At 43.4% G+C, this 19589-nt stretch overlaps 1 protein-coding gene across 1 annotated transcript in view; it reads right to left on the bottom strand.

Annotated features, from left to right (window-relative positions):
* Positions 1-7230: 7230 nt before the first annotated feature.
* Positions 7231-19589, bottom strand: part of frmpd2 (FERM and PDZ domain containing 2) — a gene marked incomplete at both ends in the record, with an annotated part of 51593 nt that continues 39234 nt past the window's right edge. Inside the window, 7 exons of the mRNA XM_083787641.1 lie at positions 7231-7316; positions 9300-9366; positions 11772-11896; positions 13078-13185; positions 15975-16170; positions 18683-18768; positions 19263-19341. Coding sequence (XP_083643767.1) covers positions 7231-7316; positions 9300-9366; positions 11772-11896; positions 13078-13185; positions 15975-16170; positions 18683-18768; positions 19263-19341 — 747 coding nt within the window. The remainder of the gene's footprint in view (positions 7317-9299; positions 9367-11771; positions 11897-13077; positions 13186-15974; positions 16171-18682; positions 18769-19262; positions 19342-19589) is intronic.

Raw genomic sequence — 19589 nt, forward strand, 5'->3', positions numbered from 1 at the left:
GCCCGAAAATTAAGATCTGATCTGACCCCCCCCCCCCGACCCCCCCATTCAGGTATCTTACTGGTATTGTTTGTTTCTGTAAATATATTTTGACACGTAGAATTTCAAATGCTGGATGTTGTACTTCACACTACAAGTACTTCTACAAGTACTGCTACCTATTAAATCCACCACTGCACATTCACAGGTCAGCACTCACACACACGCAAGCACGCACACACACACACACACACACACACACACACACACACACACACACACACACGCACTCTGTACATCCTTTCACCGTTTTTGCCTTTCATTGGCCCTCCTTAACACCCTCACCATTACCATTTCAACCTTCTCCTTGCTTCATTCTCTTCGCTGCTCCTCAGAGAAAGGAATGGAATGTCTCCTCATCGCCCCCCCCCCCCCCCCGTTTAAAAAAAAACGTGCAATTACCATTGTTTTCATTCTTTAGACATCGGCCTATTCCAGACAGGATATAATGGTATAATTAGGACATCCTTTTCCACTCTTTCTGCAGCAATAATATAAGTCAAATAGTTTTGGGGGGGATTTCACGTTCTCCGTGTTTTGAACAAATGTTCACTTATTGGCTTTTTTTTTGTCCACCACGCCAAGCATGTACGTGCACGGACACACACGCACATATTCACACGGACACACACGCACATATTCACACGGACACACACGCACATATTCCGCCCATATTCAAGCTCTTTATACCCGGAGATGAGAGTTTTCCGCCTGAATCTGTATATCAAAGATTGAAAAGATGATTGCTTTGGCCAATTATTGCAATAACCCTCACGACCCACCAGGGGACCCCAGACCACAGCTTGAGAATATTAATTGCATTTTTATAGCGCCTTTCCAAGTGCTAAAAAGCGCTTTACAATGGTTCATTCATTCATACATTGGGAGGTGAAGCGGCGAACAGTCGACGCCAGCGTCCTCACTTCCCACATTCACACACACCAATGTTGGCGAGCTCATACCGACCAATTCGTTGGAGGCAGTGTGGGGTTCAGTGTCTCATTGGAGGCAGGGTGGGGTTCAGTGTCTCATTGGAGGCAGTGGGTCAGTCTCAGGAGCAGGTGTCCAGTGTCTCATTGAGCATGGCAGCCAGGGTCAGGGGTTCAGTGTCTCATTGGAGGCAGGGTGGGGTTCAGTGTCTCATTGGAGGCAGGGTGGGGTTCAGTGTCTCACTGGAGGCAGGTGGGGTTCAGTGTCTCTTGGAGGCAGTGTGGGGTTCAGTGTCTCATTGGAGGCAGAGGGGTGAGGGATCAGTGTTCATAGGAGGCAGGGTGGGGATCAGTGTCTCATTGAGAGGACAGGGATAGAGGAGATAAGGAGAGGTTAATAGGAGGAGAGAGAGAGGGTAACAGTGTTCATTGAGAGAGCAGGGATGAGGGATAGTAGTCTATAGGAGGCAGGGTGGGGTTCAGTGTCTCATTGGAGGCAGGGCTCTTGCAGTGATCTCTCATGGAGGCAGGGTGGGGTTCAGTGTCTCATTGGAGGCAGGGTGGGGTTCAGTGTCTCATTGGAGGCAGGGTGGGGTTCAGTGTCTCATTGGAGGCAGGGTGGGGTTCAGTGTCTCATTGGAGGCAGGGTGGGGTTCAGTGTCTCATTGGAGGCAGGGTGGGGTTCAGTGTCTCATTGGAGGCAGGGTGGGGTTCAGTGTCTCATTGGAGGCAGGGTGGGGTTCAGTGTCTCATTGGAGGCAGGGTGGGGTTCAGTGTCTCATTGGAGGCAGGGTGGGGTTCAGTGTCTCATTGGAGGCAGGGTGGGGTTCAGTGTGCCCAAGGACTCTTCGACATGTGGACAGGAGGTGGAGCCGGGATTCGAGTCGCCGTCCCATGGATCATTGGACGACCTCCTGAGCCACAGCCGCCACAGAGAAGGACTGATCGATCAGTGCATATAGTTTATGCAAGGAAGCAGGAGAGGGTGTGTGTGTGTGTGTGGGGATGTTTGGGGGGCTGTTGCGTGCGTGCGTGCATGTCACATGCACACACATTTACACTTGCACACTGACATGTGTGCTGACTCTATATTGTTTGTGGGTTTGTTGCAGATATGCGCAGAAATCCGCACGCACGCATGCACGCACACACACACACACACACACACACACACACACACACACACACACACACACACACACCTCCCAGTGCTTCATAAATAAGGTTCCTGTATGTTGGGGAGCAGCATCTGGATTCCATCACAGATCATGTTCCTGCTGCAGACCACCCCCCCCCCCCCCCCCCCCACACACACACACACACACACACACACACACACACACATACACACTGCTTCTAATTATACCTGAAGACACTGTTGAAAAATAGCAGATCTACAAGCTCATAGCGGCATGAGCTTGTAGGTCTGCTATTTTTGAAAAAGATGGTTTACACATTTTGAAAAATGTTGAAAAATTGTGAAAGATTTTGAATTTATTTGAAATTTCTTTTGAAAAGAAAAGTGAAAAAATATTTTAAATGCCATTCTTTGTGGCTTTTCAAGCAGGCCAGGAAACTAAGGAGGCGGTTTGGGACATATGCCTGGGCAAGCAGTTGAAGTATATTTCATATACCATACAGAATGTGCACGGCAGACATGAGAAGAGATGAAGTTCCATGATGTTTATTTCAACGAAGTACAGCACAGCAGTGAAGCACAGCATAAGCTCACGCCAGCCAGCAAAGTGGCTGACGTCTCCCCATGTAGGCTTGCGCCCCGACTGACCAAATGATTGTACTCTTGGTCACTACTTTAAGCACTCTACATTGGCGTGGGGTGTCGACATTTGTTTGCATATTATTAGTGGCAGAGTCTTTGATCAACCAGTCTGTTCCTTCAGGTCAACAAACTCTTTTGTCATACAGATAGGCTAGCCACCGGAATTCGGCTCCAGGATATATCACCCAGAAGGCCGACACCCTCGTAGGTGCTAATCACCAAAAGTAGGTCTACTGTAGTAGGCTATGCAAATTGCAAAAGGCAGGAGAACATTGTATAATTATGTAATCCCATATTCTTCACAGTCCTGGACATAGACTATTTAAAGCTGTATAACACAGAATTATATTTCAGTCAGACAACTCACGAATAGATTTAACCAATATTTATTATAGAATGAGAATACAAGTGTGTGCATAATGATATTTGACTTGGCGTTCGGCTCTGCTGCATTTTCTCCCTGCTCGGCGCGATTAAACTCCAACATGAAACATTAAGAGCAGGGAGTAGATACAATAAAACCCCCATGGGGAGCATAAATAACAGAGCCCACCGGTGGTGCTGGGGTGGTGGTGGTGGTGGGAGCAAACATCACATAACAACCAGGAACCATGAGCAGAGGAAGGCAGGAAGAACATACAGTCTAGTGAGCTTAAGTGCCACATCAGCGAGTATACGTGTGAGACTTGCACACACTTAAACACCCACATAGAAATGCAGCATGTTAACCCCTTGGGTATAGTATGCGCACGACATGAACCCCCTCGAGTATATCTGACTGAACTATAACTCTGCAGGCTACGGTACGTCTCATTCAGTTTGGGAATATCTACAGTGTCATAACATCTGATTATCTACGGTACGTCTCATTCAGTTTGGGAATATCTACAGTGTCATAACATCTGATTATCATAACTTTATTTAATATCTACAGTGTCATAACATCTGATTATCATAACTTTATTTGCAGGGACGTGCACACATAGACATCAAAGGGGGCTTCAGCCCCTGCCCTTTTACCCGTCTGTAAAACAACTGTCCTCTCCAGACCAACGAATGCTGCATTTATGTGTAAAGAAATGCAAAATGCCACTCCTCTCCGTTCCATGCCATGCCAGAATTAAGGCAGCGTTCAGGAGAATTGCTTTTTTTCCCCCCGAAGTCTCCTGAACGTGAACACAGTATTTTGCGCTGAACAAATTAGTTTAGAAATCCATATCGTTACACCGCATCTCCACTAGCTGTGAACTTGTAGATCAGCTATTTTTGTCCAAAAGTGCCGTAATTATGTGGATCACAATAACTACATATCTGTAGTCAGTGGCGTGCACAGATAGACACTACGGGGTGCTAGAGCACCCCCTGCCCTTTTGGCAATGTGCTCTAATTTCTTAATTTGTAGTGTGTGGACCATGTGGTGACATTGATCAAATCTTGATAAACGCTTCTACTATATTATTTAGGCACCCACAATCTAAAGCTATGTTTCTATGTCAGTGGTTCTTCGATTAAAGAAAAATAGCAGACCTACAAGCTCGTAGCTTCAATAGCTAAAGCACCAAAATGGGTTCCCGCCCCAAAATGCGCTGCACAAGGTGCCCTTTTTTCACTTGAGCACCTGCCCCTCTAAATGTCTGTGCACGCCACTGATAACTACATATCTGTAGTCATGTGACTGCTGTCGTAATAATGTCGATCACAATAACTCGTAAAGGCAAGGTCATGCGTGACAAGATGAAGGAGAACAATCAACTTTATTTGTTCAGACTCGGGGTCCAATAAAAAAACATAAAAGATAAAACACTACATATACAGAGAAGAAACACCCCTACCCTATAAAATCAATTTTCATAAAAATCAAATCAATTTTACAATAAACTTTCATTCCAGTGCTTCCATAATTATACTGTTCTGAGACTCATTGAGTCGACACACACACATTTTCTCAGTAAGGCATGAAGAGTGTATACTCGGATACTACAGAATAACTCCCTTGTGCTGTAGTAGTAGTAGTAGTAGGTTGTACTGTACTGTACTGTACTGTACTGTACTGTACTGTACTGTACTGTACTGTACTGTACTGTACTGTACTGTACTGTACTGTACTGTACTGTACTGCTCCACCTTGGGGTTTTCAGTAATATCCTGTACTATGATAATCAGCAGTGGTGGAAAAAGGTACTGGATTGTTTTACTTAAAAGTAAACGTATATATCAATACGGCAATGTGGAACTACAGTACAGAATTCAAAATGTACTTGAGTAAAAGTACAAAAGTATTGGTATCTAAATGTGTATATAGGCCTACTTAAAGTACAAAAGTAGAAAGTGCTCATTGTGCAAATAGCAGATCTACAAGCTCACAATGTGTCGCGATGCGACACATTGTGAGCTTGTAGATCAGCTTATTTTTTTTAAATGGACAAAATGTATATATTATGGCTGAAGTGGTTATACTGTAGGTTTTGTAATAATAATAATCAAAATCATTCGTACGTCAAACTCCTCTTCATCTTCCCATAATGGTTTCATTTTCTACAAAAGGAGACAGTAGTTAAAGGTACTTTTAGAGAGATGTAGAGTAGTTGTAGTGGTTATAAAATCAGGTTTTAATTTCAATGTGGAACCTGATACACATCTAGACTTGGACACCATCAGATTAATGCAATTCATATCAGTTTGCTAGAATAGGAAACTATAGAACAGAATCCAGATTTACCTTTCTTTCTTTCTTTCTTTCTTTCTTTCTTTCTTTCTTTCTTTCTTTCTTTCTTTCTTTCTTTCTTTCTTTCTTTCTTTCTTTCTTTCTTTCTTTCTTTAATCAGACCAGTGTGTGTCCGGCGGAAACCTTGTATGAATCTGATCTCAGGTCAGAATGGGTTAAGGCAGTGCATGGTTTTATTTTACCAGATAGTGGTAGTATTGTGTTGCCCTGTGCTGACACCTAGTGGCCAATAGGTGTAAATCACCAATAATGAATTCAGTTATAATATGGTTAATATCCAATGACTTATAATCAGCTGAAGTATGGACTGAGCACCATTATACTGTATGCAATGACACTGTGAAGGACATATAGGGTCTTTGCTATTCAAAACACCCAAGATGGCGCCACGTACGGCTGCTTCGCCTCGTGCTCCGCTCGGATAATGCAGCTTTTTACTTTTTTAATGTTTATTTAAATATTTGTATAAGCTATACATAACAGCTCTGTTTTGCACTCTATATTCTATTATTTTGTTTGCTGTGTTTTAGTCACCCGGAATGTTGTAGTGTTAGTCTGGTTTTAGTCGACTCTTCTTCTGGCGGTCCTTGATGCCGTCCTAATGGCTGATTTTACACTGGATTTTACACGCTGAAAATAGCCGATCTACAAGCTCACAACGCATTGCAGTGCGACGTGTTGTGAGCTTGTAAATCTGCTATTTTCAGCATGCAATCAGGTGTAAAATGACTTGTGTCTTTTCCTGGTGGAGACCTGTGCCACGAGGGGCTTTGGGGTTTGTGTTTTCTAACCTGCATCCTTCTTCATGTCAATACCGGCTCACTCTCACCTTCACATGCTGTCGACCTGCTGTCCTTAAACTACCGTTGGAGTCTCGTTCTTTAAACTCCCGTTGGAGTCTCGTTCTTTAAACTCCAGTTAGAGTCTCGTTCTTTAAACTCCAGTTAGAGTCTCGTTCTTTAAACTCCAGTTAGAGTCTCGTTCTTTAAACTCCAGTTAGAGTCTCGTTCTTTAAACTCCAGTTAGAGTCTCGTTATCAGCTCTCTTTAAACTCCCGTTGGAGTCTCGTTCTTTAAACTCCCGTTGGAGTCTCGTTCTTTAAACTCCCGTTGGAGTCTCGTTCTTTAAACTCCAGTTAGAGTCTCGTTCTTTAAACTCCAGTTAGAGTCTCGTTCTTTAAACTCCAGTTAGAGTCTCGTTCTTTAAACTCCAGTTAGAGTCTCGTTCTTTAAACTCCAGTTAGAGTCTCGTTATCAGCTCTCTTTAAACTCCCGTTGGAGTCTCGTTCTTTAAACTCCCGTTGGAGTCTCGTTCTTTAAACTCCCGTTGGAGTCTCGTTCTTTAAACTACCGTTGGAGTCTCGTTCTTTAAACTCATGTTAGAGTCTCGTTCTTTAAACTCCCGTTGGAGTCTCGTTCTTTAAACTCCCGTTGGAGTCTCGTTCTTTAAACTCCCGTTGGAGTCTCGTTCTTTAAACTCCCGTTGGAGTCTCGTTCTTTAAACTCCCGTTGGAGTCTCGTTCTTTAAACTCCCGTTGGAGTCTCATTCTTTAAACTCCCGTTGGAGTCTCGTTCTTTAAACTCCCGTTGGAGTCTCATTCTTTAAACTCCCGTTGGAGTCTCGTTCTTTAAACTCCCGTTGGAGTCTCGTTCTTTAAACTCCCGTTGGAGTCTCGTTCTTTAAACTCCCGTTGGAGTCTCGTTCTTTAAACTCCCGTTGGAGTCTCGTTCTTTAAACTCCCGTTGGAGTCTCGTTCTTTAAACTCCTGTTGGAGTCTCGTTCTCAGCTCTCTTTAAACTCCCGAACTTGGAGTCTCTCCACACCTGCTCCCACCTCCGGCTGTCTGGAGAACAGAGAGAAACGTTTAGGACTGAGGCCGATTCTAAATCTAGGTTTTTTTTGCATGGTGACTACGAGCTGTGCGGCCTCTCCTTCTTATTTTCAGTTATAAATAAATAGCAGATGTACAAAGTGTGATCAGAACTGATTTAGAAGGCATGTGTAGAACGGTGAAATACAGTATCAGTGATACTGTTTTCAATGAAATGAGTCCCGGGATGCAGGGATGGTCTTTTAGAAATGAGTCCCAGGGACATTTTATGAGTCCCACTTCAACCACGTTAGGAGTCATATTTTGCCTTTTTTTTTATTTTATTTTTTTTATTTTTTTACATATTTCAGCATTTAACTCCCATTTCATTTCATACGATTATAATGTGGTTATATTCATGTAGAAAACAGAATTAGAAAGGATTATTATAACTAAAGCTAGCAAAATAAACTAGAATAAAAACAGTACAGTAGTACAGTATAGTGCATCCCGTGGATGCAGAAGTCGTTGTTTTATTGCGTCCCTTAAACTATAAACTGCGTTTTTGGGATGCAGAATGCACCCTGTTTTAATCTCTGCAGTATGTAACATACTATGTAAATGTCATGGCGTTTGTCATTACATACATACGTTGTCATTGCAGTGATGGAGGTTGACCGGACCCTCTCTCTCTCGTCACCCGAGCAGCATGCAGGGCTGGCTGGCATGGACCCCCCATGGTGGTCCCCGACCCCCCCCCCCCCCCCCCCCCCCCCACACCACACCACACCGGGGACGCCATGCAGCAGTTCCACTTCCTGTTTCGACAGGAAGTACCCATGTGCTCCTGGAACTATCCACGTCGCTCATGTGCCGGACGTAAACTGCTGGATGGGGGGAAGGACTCCTGGACACGGAGAGAGAAAAGTACGTTTGTGTTTGACTATAAAACCAAGACGAAAACAGCTTCAAGTTTCAAATAATGGTTAAAGTGGTTTAAAGCTAAGGTGACCTCAGGTGTAAATTAGTTAAAAATCACGTACACTTTGTTTAGAGAAGGACTTTGTTTTAAAGGTCCTCTGCACACTGTCCGCGTTTTAAAGGTCCTCTGCACACTGTCTGCGTTTGAAAGGTCCTCTGCACACTGTCCGCGTTTTAAAGGTCCTCTGCACACTGTCCACGTTTTCCGAAGTGTGCAACCACCTTAACTGTAGTCTCTCAAGACAGACTGTTGCCTCGCGTCAACAGGGGAGGCGCTGTTTTCCCGAATATTTGACGATGGGATTGATTCTCAGATTGCCTTAACTGTAACTTTAGCAATCGGATTGGAAATGGAAATGGAATAGCAGAGCTTACTTAATACATGTTATGCTCTCTTTTCCTTGGAAAGCCTGTAGGCCTACTTGTATGTAGCTACCTCCGAAAACGATGGACTTGGGAACCGTTGGAGGCGTCAGCCTCTCATTAAAGGGGTTTTCCATCGGTAGTAATAAGGAACGGTAACGTACATCCAGGTGGATAATGGAGTTTTATTTGGGAAATCCTCAAATGATATGCTAGAAGTTTGGTTGTATGTTTACTTTCACTGAGAATGCCTGGAGGATCGAGGGGAATTTACACCATGAGGATACGTTCCAACACCACAACCCTTGCCCGTATACACTACTCACTAAGGGGTCCTTGAGTGAGTTCCAGGGGGTCCCCTCCCCAGCTAAATGATAGTTTGGAACCAAATGGACCATTGTTGTTACTGTGAGAGTGAAGTCTATATAGCCAACACCAACTCAGGATTCCTGGATCGCTGCCCTCCACAATTTCCAGGTTCTTGAGCTCTGCAGTGTTGTGACTGTCTGTCAGCCAAGCCGTACATCTACAGTACATACAGTAGGTGGTACGCTTCTTTCCCCTCCTGGCTTTGCCCCGGGTTGTGTGCGTGCGTGCGTGCGTGCGTGCGTGCGTGCGTGCGTGCGTGCGTGCGTGCGTGCGTGCGTGCGTGCGTGCGCGAGCAGCGTGTACCTGGAGCAGGCCGACACAGGGCCAGTCGAACTTCCGGTGGTGAAGTCCTGAACAGCTGTTGCACCCTCTAGTGGATGAAAAGAGAACTGTCAACATCTCTAACCAGCATCAAAACCTCACCAACCTAACTTGATGAGCTCACGCAGGAGCTTTAAATGAACGCAGTGATCAATTGAATGTTATTGCAGCGGCTCAGTGGCAGGGAGCACACTTACTGTATGAGTGTTTTACTAAAAGCCAGCATGCTGTATGAGTGTTTTACTAAAAGCCAGCATACTGTATGAGTGTTTTACTAAAAGGCAGCATGCTGTATGAGTGTTTTACTAAAAGGCAGCATGCTGTATGAGTGTTTTACTAAAAGGCAGCATGCTGTATGAGTGTTTTACTAAAAGGCAGCATACTGTATGAGTGTTTTACTAAAAGGCAGCATGCTGTATGAGTGTTTTACTAAAAGGCAGCATGCTGTATGAGTGTTTTACTAAAAGGCAGCATGCTGTATGAGTGTTTTACTAAAAGGCAGCATGCTGTATGAGTGTTTTACTAAAAGGCAGCATACTGTATGAGTGTTTTACTAAAAGGCAGCATGCTGTATGAGTGTTTTACTAAAAGGCAGCATACTGTATGAGTGTTTTACTAAAAGGCAGCATGCTGTATGAGTGTTTTACTAAAAGGCAGCATGCTGTATGAGTGTTTTACTAAAAGGCAGCATGCTGTATGAGTGTTTTACTAAAAGCCAGCATGCTGTATGAGTGTTTTACTAAAAGGCAGCATGCTGTATGAGTGTTTTACTAAAAGCCAACATGCTGTATGAGTGTTTTACTAAAAGCCAACATGCTGTATGAGTGTTTTACTAAAAGGCAGCATGCTGTATGAGTGTTTTACTAAAAGGCAGCATGCTGTATGAGTGTTTTACTAAAAGGCTGCTGGCATGCTGTATGAGTGTTTTACTAAAAGGCAGCATGCTGTATGAGTGTTTTACTAAAAGGCAGCATGCTGTATGAGTGTTTTACTAAAAGGCAGCATGCTGTATGAGTGTTTTACTAAAAGGCAGCATGCTGTATGAGTGTTTTACTAAAAGGCAGCATACTATATGAGTGTTTTACTAAAAGGCAGCATGCTGTATGAGTGTTTTACTAAAGCCAACATGCTGTATGAGTGTTTTACTAAAGCCAACATGCTGTATGAGTGTTTTACTAAAAGGCAGCATGCTGTATGAGTGTTTTACTAAAAGGCAGCATGCTGTATGAGTGTTTTACTAAAAGGCAGCATGCTGTATGAGTGTTTTACTAAAAGGCAGCATGCTGTATGAGTGTTTTACTAAAAGGCAGCATGCTGTATGAGTGTTTTACTAAAGCCAACATGCTGTATGAGTGTTTTACTAAAAGGCAGCATGCTGTATGAGTGTTTTACTAAAAGGCAGCATGCTGTATGAGTGTTTTACTAAAAGGCAGCATGCTGTATGAGTGTTTTACTAAAAGGCAGCATGCTGTATGAGTGTTTTACTAAAAGGCAGCATACTGTATGAGTGTTTTACTAAAAGGCAGCATGCTGTATGAGTGTTTTACTAAAAGGCAGCATGCTGTATGAGTGTTTTACTAAAAGGCAGCATACTGTATGAGTGTTTTACTAAAAGGCAGCATGCTGTATGAGTGTTTTACTAAAAGGCAGCATACTGTATGAGTGTTTTACTAAAAGGCAGCATACTGTATGAGTGTTTTACTAAAAGGCAGCATGCTGTATGAGTGTTTTACTAAAAGCCAGCATGCTGTATGAGTGTTTTACTAAAAGGCAGCATACTGTATGAGTGTTTTACTAAAAGGCAGCATGCTGTATGAGTGTTTTACTAAAAGGCAGCATACTGTATGAGTGTTTTACTAAAAGGCAGCATACTGTATGAGTGTTTTACTAAAAGGCAGCATACTGTATGAGTGTTTTACTAAAAGGCAGCATACTGTATGAGTGTTTTACTAAAAGGCAGCATGCTGTATGAGTGTTTTACTAAAAGGCAGCATACTGTATGAGTGTTTTACTAAAAGGCAGCATACTGTATGAGTGTTTTACTAAAAGGCAGCATACTGTATGAGTGTTTTACTAAAAGGCAGCATACTGTATGAGTGTTTTACTAAAAGGCAGCATACTGTATGAGTGTTTTACTAAAAGGCAGCATACTGTATGAGTGTTTTACTAAAAGGCAGCATACTGTATGAGTGTTTTACTAAAAGGCAGCATGCTGTATGAGTGTTTTACTAAAAGGCAGCATGCTGTATGAGTGTTTTACTAAAAGGCAGCATGCTGTATGAGTGTTTTACTAAAAGGCAGCATGCTGTATGCGTGTTTTACTAAAAGGCAGCATGCTGTATGAGTGTTTTACTAAAAGCCAGCATGCTGTATGAGTGTTTTACTAAAAGCCAGCATGCTGTATGAGTGTTTTACTAAAAGGCAGCATGCTGTATGAGTGGAGTGTGTTTTTACCGGGTAGGGCAGAGCCTTCAGCGGCTGGCCGTTCACAGCCAGTATGACGTCTCCAGCCTGGATGCGTCTGCTCTGGTGGGCTGGCTGGCCTGGGAACAGCTGCTTGACCATCACTAGACTGGCAGCTGTGATGGATGATTTAGATTTTTTTTAGCCGAATAAAACTTTATTTAGTGTTTTTTAGTGATTTGAAGTCATCCGAAATGTTTTAGTGTTAAGTCTAGTTTTAGTCGACTAAATGTCTGGAAATCTGCAGGTGTTTCTTGGCGACAACAATGCATTTTGCGGGCCTTGATGGCGTCGTGAAGGCAGATTTTCAGTAGCGTGCACAGATAGACACTAGGGGGTGCTAGAGCACCCCCTGCCCTTTTGGCAATGTGCTCAAAAAAAAAAAAAAAAAAAAAAAAACGTTTTATTTATTTTCTTAATTTGTAGTGTGTGGACCATGCGGTGACATTGATCAAATCTTGATAAAACGCTTCTATATTATTTAGGCCCCCACAATCTAAAGCTATGTTTCTATGTCAGTGGTTCTTCGATTAAAAAAAATAGCAGACCTACAAGCTCGTAGCTCGCCACTCGGTGGCTAAAATGTGCTAAAATGTGCTGCACAAGGTGCCCTTTTTTCACTTGAGCACCTGCCCCTCTAAATGTCTGTGCACGCCACTGCAGATTTTACACTTGGTTGAAAATAGCATAATCTACGAGCTCACAACGCATCGTTTTGGCTATTTTCAGAGCGCAACCAAACATAAAAATGATCTCTTCTCCACTAGTTCCTGAAAAACGATAACTAACTGAAACTGTATTGTGTGTGTGTTTACAAAACTATAACTGAAAAGTAACTGAAATGATAGACAAAATTCCCTGAGTTTGTCAATGAATGCCATCCTTTCTTGACTTTTTTAATTATACAATACTTACTCTGGCCCTTTTCAATCCTGCACCTGATTTATTGGTCAGGTGAAGGGTTGAAAAGGGACAACGAAAACTAACACTAAAACTAATAAACACTAAACTAAATTTAAGCATTGTCACAACATTTAAAAACAAAAAACAATAAAAAAAACTAGCAAACCCGCTCTAAAAACGAACTAAAACTATAACTGAATTAGAAAAAAGTATGTAAAAACTAACTAAAACTATAACTGAATTAGAAAGAAGTATGTAAAAACGAACTAAAATGTAAAAATCCCAAACCTTGGCCGGTGCTGGTGATGTTTCCTACTCTACTAAACTATTGTTTAGTCTATATATACATATATTTAGTCTATATATGTCTATATACTCTAAACTCTTGTGTAACCTTGGCTGGTGCTGGTGATGTTTCCTACTCCCGGCTCCAGCTCACACATCACGAAGCTGAACCCCAGACCACTGGAATTCTTCCTCAGGGTGACCTCCAGCGTGTTGTCTGGGAGAGGAGAGAGACACCAGGGAATTCATTACGCTTCCGTAATATCATTCAAAAAGTGAAACTTTCATATAGGCCTATTCTCAATTTATTGTGCATGAAGTGAAGTATTTAAAACTGTTCTTTTGTTTTAATCTTGATGATTATGGCATACAGCTCATGAAAAAAAGAAAATCCTATCTCAACAAATTAGAATATTTTATGAGACCTCTGAAAAAATGTTTTTTTTTAAACGAGAAATGTCAACCATCTAAAAAGTATATTAATATATGCTGTTAATACTTGGTCTGGGCTACCTTTGAACAAATTATTTAATCAATGGGGCGTGGCATGGAGGTGATCAGCCCGTGGCAATGTTGAGCCCAGGTTTGCTTTGATAAAGGCCGTAAATTAATTTGTATTGTTCAGTCTCATGTCTCACACCTTCCTCTTGACAATACAACCTATATTCTCTGTGGGGTTCAGGTCAGGCCAGTTAGCTGGTCGGTTAAGCACTATAGTCTCTCAAGACAGACTGTTGGAGGCGCTGTTTTCCCGAATATTTGACGATGGGATTCTCAGATTGGTTAAGCACAGTAATACCATGGTGCAAAAAGCGAGGCAGAGAGAAGACGTTTGGTTCCTCAAGGCGGCATCAACCCTGAACGCAGGTTCTCCATGTGGGCTATAAGTAGGTTCTCCATGTGGGCTATAAGTAGACCGTAGGCCTATTAGAGGTAATCAATGGTACTAATGAAGCTGATTGATTGAGGCCCAACTTGGGCCTGCAATAAATATATAAACAAACCCAATCAATCCAACATTGTTGCATCACTCTTAAAGGAGAGATAACAATCTGATTTACAACTTTACGAGAAGAACACATTGCAACAATACAACCTCAACAAAAGTATATACATACAGGAGAGAGAGAGAGAGAGAGGGGGGGGGGGGGGGGGGGTCGGGCCTCATAAGAAGGGCGAGGTGGGGGTCAGGGGTCTGGGTGAGAAGGAGTGCAGGGTCACCAGATCACTGAGGAGGATGAGGAGGGGGAGGACGGAGGAGGGGGAGAGAAGTGTGTGAAGGTTCACCTCGACAGGGTCTTTACATTTTCCCCTTTATATTTTTCTGGCTTTTTCCGACGAGTGCTTGATAACGTCAGTGAGCTCGTTGTGGTTGTGCAACAATGAAACCATTTTGACCTGCGGGAACGATTCTGCAAATGTCTTCTAAATCCTGACAGTTTTCTTGAAATCCTGACAGTCGTTCTCAAACACTTTCATGTCACTTTTCACGATTCTTCAAAAATAGCTGACCTACAGTGGCGTGCTATGAGCTTTAGATTTGAGTTTTACACCATTTGGATTTTTAGATATAGGCTATAGATAGAGCACCGAAGTCTGACGTCACTTTCAGTAGAGGGCGTCAGTCCCCAGGTTCATGTATTTTTTTAGTTGCATTGTAATCCCCATAGGGGGGATTTTAGATCGCCTCATATAACAACTGTGTTTGAAAAATAAACATGTCACCCCGGCCGCTTCACTCATGGATATGAAGAATCACTGACTGAGAGAAAACGCTAATGTTACTGCTGCTGAATTAGTTACATTTCCGCTAGAAGCAGACTGTATCATATATGAGTGACTGACTGTTGCAAACGATACAGAGACACCTCCCTGACAATAACGCCGAGACAGCTTGTTTATTTTTGGACCACAACGCTTATAGTAGACGATATTAAGATCACCCCATGTTATTCTCCATAGAGAAATTACTTCCGCGAACCAGGGGAATCGAAGGGATGAGCGAGTTACGTCAGGACTTCGGTGCTCTATTGCATTTTAGATTTAAAGTTTTATATTTGTGATCGGCAAAATAATTCAGTGTTTTTAATAGCACCCGTCTTTTAAAACCTGTGATCATGCTGAAAGTTGAATAAGTTGAATAAAAAATAAATAAAATGAACAAAGGGTGGAAACCTCATAATTATGTCCAAAACTGTTACATTTCAGCATTCAAATTCTAAAACGGCAAAAGTATCAGATCTAACGAGCTCAAATATGTCTCTTCACGCCACCTTTTGAGCTGGCAAATCTGCTACTTTGCCAAATCTGCAACAAATCTGCTACTTTGCCAAATCTGCAACAAATCTGCTACTTTTCGAGCTTTGCAAATCTGCTTATTTTTCTTAAATGTGTATCCCACAATTTTGAATCCCATTGTTTCACCCAGTGTCAATTATCTAATGTAATCCTGGGCGCTACACTTCCTCTGCCAACCTGGGGGGGGGAGGGCAGTGGACTGACCTCATGCTTCCTTCTATGCATGAGGAGTCCAAGCTGTTTCTTTACACCTGACAGGGTGGAGTTTAACCCCAGGTGGACGTAGCGCGTGGAAGGAACACCCCTCTCCCTGTGTTTTAGGATCCAAGATGGCCGCAGCACCAGGAGGGGGTGTCCTTTACTGGGCTGCGTTCACAAATTCAAGACACCTGTCTTGCGTTTGTCTTGTGTCTGTGTTTAATGGCCACTCCAATGCATTCCCAATGGAACCCCATATGGTTTGACCAAACATTTAGTTTGATGGGGGGGAGGGGGGGGGCAGAACACATCCATCAAAGCTGTGTTCAGACACAAGTCAGGTGTCAGACACAAGGCAAGTGTCTTGAATGCAGCCCAGTAAGGTCATATGTCGACCCCGCCCACCCGCTCACCTCTGCCCCACCCTCTCCTGGTGCTGTGGCCGAGAAAGGCCCTTATTGCGCGCTCTGCTTTGCGCATGAAGTAACGAGTCGCCACAGCGCCACCTACCGTCCGTGACGAAGCAGTAGTCTCGCGGGCGGCTGGACACGGTGTACGGGTGGTCATGATGGCGGGACAGCTGTTGTTCCTGATGGGGCAGACGTCCGGACTGATGCTGTGAGGAGACAGACTGCTGCCCGCGTCGGGACTCACTAGGACCCCTGGGGACACCCGGCCCGCCCCGCTCCAGAACCAACGTCACCGCCTGATGGGGGGAGAGAGAGGGGGAGAGAGAGAGAGAGAGAGAGAGAGAGAGAGAGAGACACAGAGAGAGAGAGAGAGAGAGAGAGAGAGAGAGAGGGGACAGAGAGAGAGAGAGAGGGGAGAGAGAGAGAGAGGGGAGAGAGAGAGAGAGGGGAGAGAGAGAGAGAGAGAGAGAGAGAGAGAGACAGAGACAGAGACAGAGACAGAGACAGAGACAGAGACAGAGACAGAGACAGAGAGACAGGAGAGTCTAGGGCTGTCAACAGGGACGTTTTGATTGATTGAAATATTTATATTGAAATATTTATTAGTTTGCAGAATTACAGTATACATTTCAAGCACAAACTCAATACAAAGACTGTTAACTGTGAGTGGACGACCCAATTAAGCATTACACTATGTTCAATTCACCAAACATTTAGAGACGTACAAATAGACACTTCTATATAGTTAAAGAACAGACAGGAATTCATCATATAGGAAGCAAAAAGGGAAAAGATATTATACAGTGAGGGAAAAGGGGATGGATTCAGATTTTACGGGGGCCAGTTTTGAATTGCAGCCGTCCGTAGGTGCCCTATGAGAGCGGTTTTGAAGGAGTCAAGGGATTCACATGTCTTATGACTGTTGGTAGGGCGTTCCACATTTTGGTGGCACAGGAGCGAAGATAATTTAGTCCTTGTTTGTGCCGAATCTGGGTTGTACATGGTTTGTTGCACTCCCTCTGGTGTTGTGGGTGAGGACTTCGTTTACATTAAGGAAGTATTTAGACAGGTACATGGGTATCTTGGTGGTGTATCGAATCTTGTGGACCAGACCCATTGCAAGATGCTGTACTCTGTCGTCGACCCTAAGCCATCCCAGCCTGTCAAAGTGGGCAGGGGTGAGGGGGTGAGGCCAAGTAGGAGCCTGACCAGTTTGTTTTGGGAGGTCTGTGCACACATAGACATCAAAGGGGGCTTCAGCCCCTGCCCCTTTAACCCATCTGTAGAACAACTGCCCTCTCCAGACCACGAATGCAGCATTTAATGCAAATGCCTCTCCTTTCCATGGCAGATATACCGGAAGGCAGCATTCAGGAGAATAACTGTTTTTCTCCTGAAGTCTCCTGAACTTGAACGTAGTATTTTAAACGTTGAACTAAATTGTTTTTCTAAATCCATGTCGTTACGTTCAGTTCAGTTTTATTTTGGTCAAAAAGCAAAGACATTACATTACATGTATTATTATTATTATATTATTATTATCCACTAGATAAGGAGTGCTGGAATGCGCCCCGAGAATAGTCAGGCACTTTTGGGACAAAAATAGCGAAAATAGCAGATCTATTTAAAGCTCACAACGCGTCGCAAAAGTGCCCTCTTACGAGATTTTAGCTCCTGCCTCTCTGACACTCTCTGGTGTCTATGATTGTCATACAAATACCGGTAATTGCTGAGATGAATTGTTGGGTTTTTTTTTCTCGCATCATGAAAGACATTTTAATTTATGTTTTTCCTTTTAGGCTTCGTAGTCAAAATTGGCTCGATAAAATATAATAATAATATTATACACATAACTCAAATATATACACAGAAATTACTGATAATAATTTGATACTTTCAAAATAATCATTACATTTTTAAATGGCGGAAATAGCTGATGTACAAGCTTACAATACAACGTGTCGTGAAGACTCGACGTTGTAGATCAGCTGTTTCTGTTTGGAAGATGTATGGACATTGTTCAACATGGAAACCATTATCCCGTGCGTTCAATTCATCATAAAGGGAGAGGAGAGGGGAAATGGAAGGGGTGAAGAGGACAGAATAATTACATTATTTTTTTCAAGCATTCTGGCTACAGCAACTGGCTACTGGCTATAATCAGTTATATACTGATTGAATTTCTGAATTATTAATATCTCTCGTACAGTTTAATAGCTCCCGTTAACGGCTGAAAACTTGATTGAATTCCCAATTATCCGCCACTCCAACCATCCGAGGTATAAAAGAAATGTCTTCTGTTAAATTAATATGACGACCCGTACACGAAATGTATATAGCGCCTTCCTTCATCCAAGGTGCTTTACATAGACTGTGCATTACATTCACCCATTCCAACTGGCAACCTTACGGTTACCATCCAGCCCACTCTACCCCTGAGCCACCGTCGCCACCCTAGTGGCCACTCTACCCCTGAGCCACCGTCGGCCGATCTATAATATATACATAAATATGTATATATTATACGCCGCATCCATCAAGCAAGGCTGTTTCGACAAACCATGTGACTTACATTGAAAATTTAATAGAACTCTACCCCCCCCCCCCTTCTCTCTCCCCGCAGAACACAGACACAAAACATGTGGTTTGAATGTGTGACTGACTGCAGCCTTATAGATAAGACTAATATGTATAGGTACAGTAGCAAGCAGCCGACAGCAGGAGGCAGTACAGTATATATCTCGTGTGCGTGTGTGCGTGCGTGCGTGTGTGTGCTTGCGTGCATGCGTGCGTGCGTGTGTCGTGTACCTCTCCTGTCCTGGTCAGACACTCCACTGCCTGCAGGTAGGAGAAGCTGTGGAACCTGATGCCGTCCACCTCCATGATCCTGTCCCCTGAAACACAACACAGAGCAGTGGTTGAGCAATGTCAACGACCCCCCCTTTAGCAAAAGGCCGATGCAAGGCTAGTAGGGTGCAAAGGCTCAGAAGGCTAGTGACGGGTGCATAAGGCAACGTATTCTACGTTGCCTTATGCACCCGTCACTAGCCTTAATATAAAAAAGGGTATCTTTGAAAAAACAAAATGTGATGCAACATTTTGGCATCTTGACAATGTGCGGGAGCTTTTCTTTGATACGCTTTTTTAGGGACCCCCAAATTGACCCCCAAATTTATATGCCAGGGACCTCCATAAGATAAGTTAAGTTAAGTTAAGCTCCGCCCCCTCCACCAAAAGAATTTGGTGCCCAAATGCGGAAGTGCAGCTGGGCTTTAACATTGAGCGCTCGGTTGCACAGGGTTTCCTCGTCAAGAATCCACGGGTCCGCCTCTTACCACTAGGGCCCAGCGCTTCAACACTGGAGTGCCTAGCTCCCTTTTGATGATACCTGATCGTACGCGTCCGTCACTCTCAGCGGCCCCACCAGGAACCAGTCTGTTGACGTAGATTCCACTGTTACCCCCGCCCTGTGCAGAACACCAGACGATTGGTTAAGAAACACATCAATCACATCAACAAGACAAAACACCACACAACAACACATAGCATTATTACATGACATAACGTGACGTCAAAATAAACCAGTAAGGCCCATGGGCGGAGCTTGAGGGGGTTCAGGGGGTGCACTGCACGTTTTTTTAAACGTAACTTCTGGCTTCTGACTGTAGTTTGTAATCATCTCTCTTATCATGATATGATGACTCGCTGTATGGCT

Source organism: Protomyctophum parallelum (genome assembly GCF_964188405.1).
Source record: "Protomyctophum parallelum genome assembly, chromosome: 17".
Classification (NCBI taxonomy): Eukaryota; Metazoa; Chordata; class Actinopteri; order Myctophiformes; family Myctophidae; genus Protomyctophum; species Protomyctophum parallelum.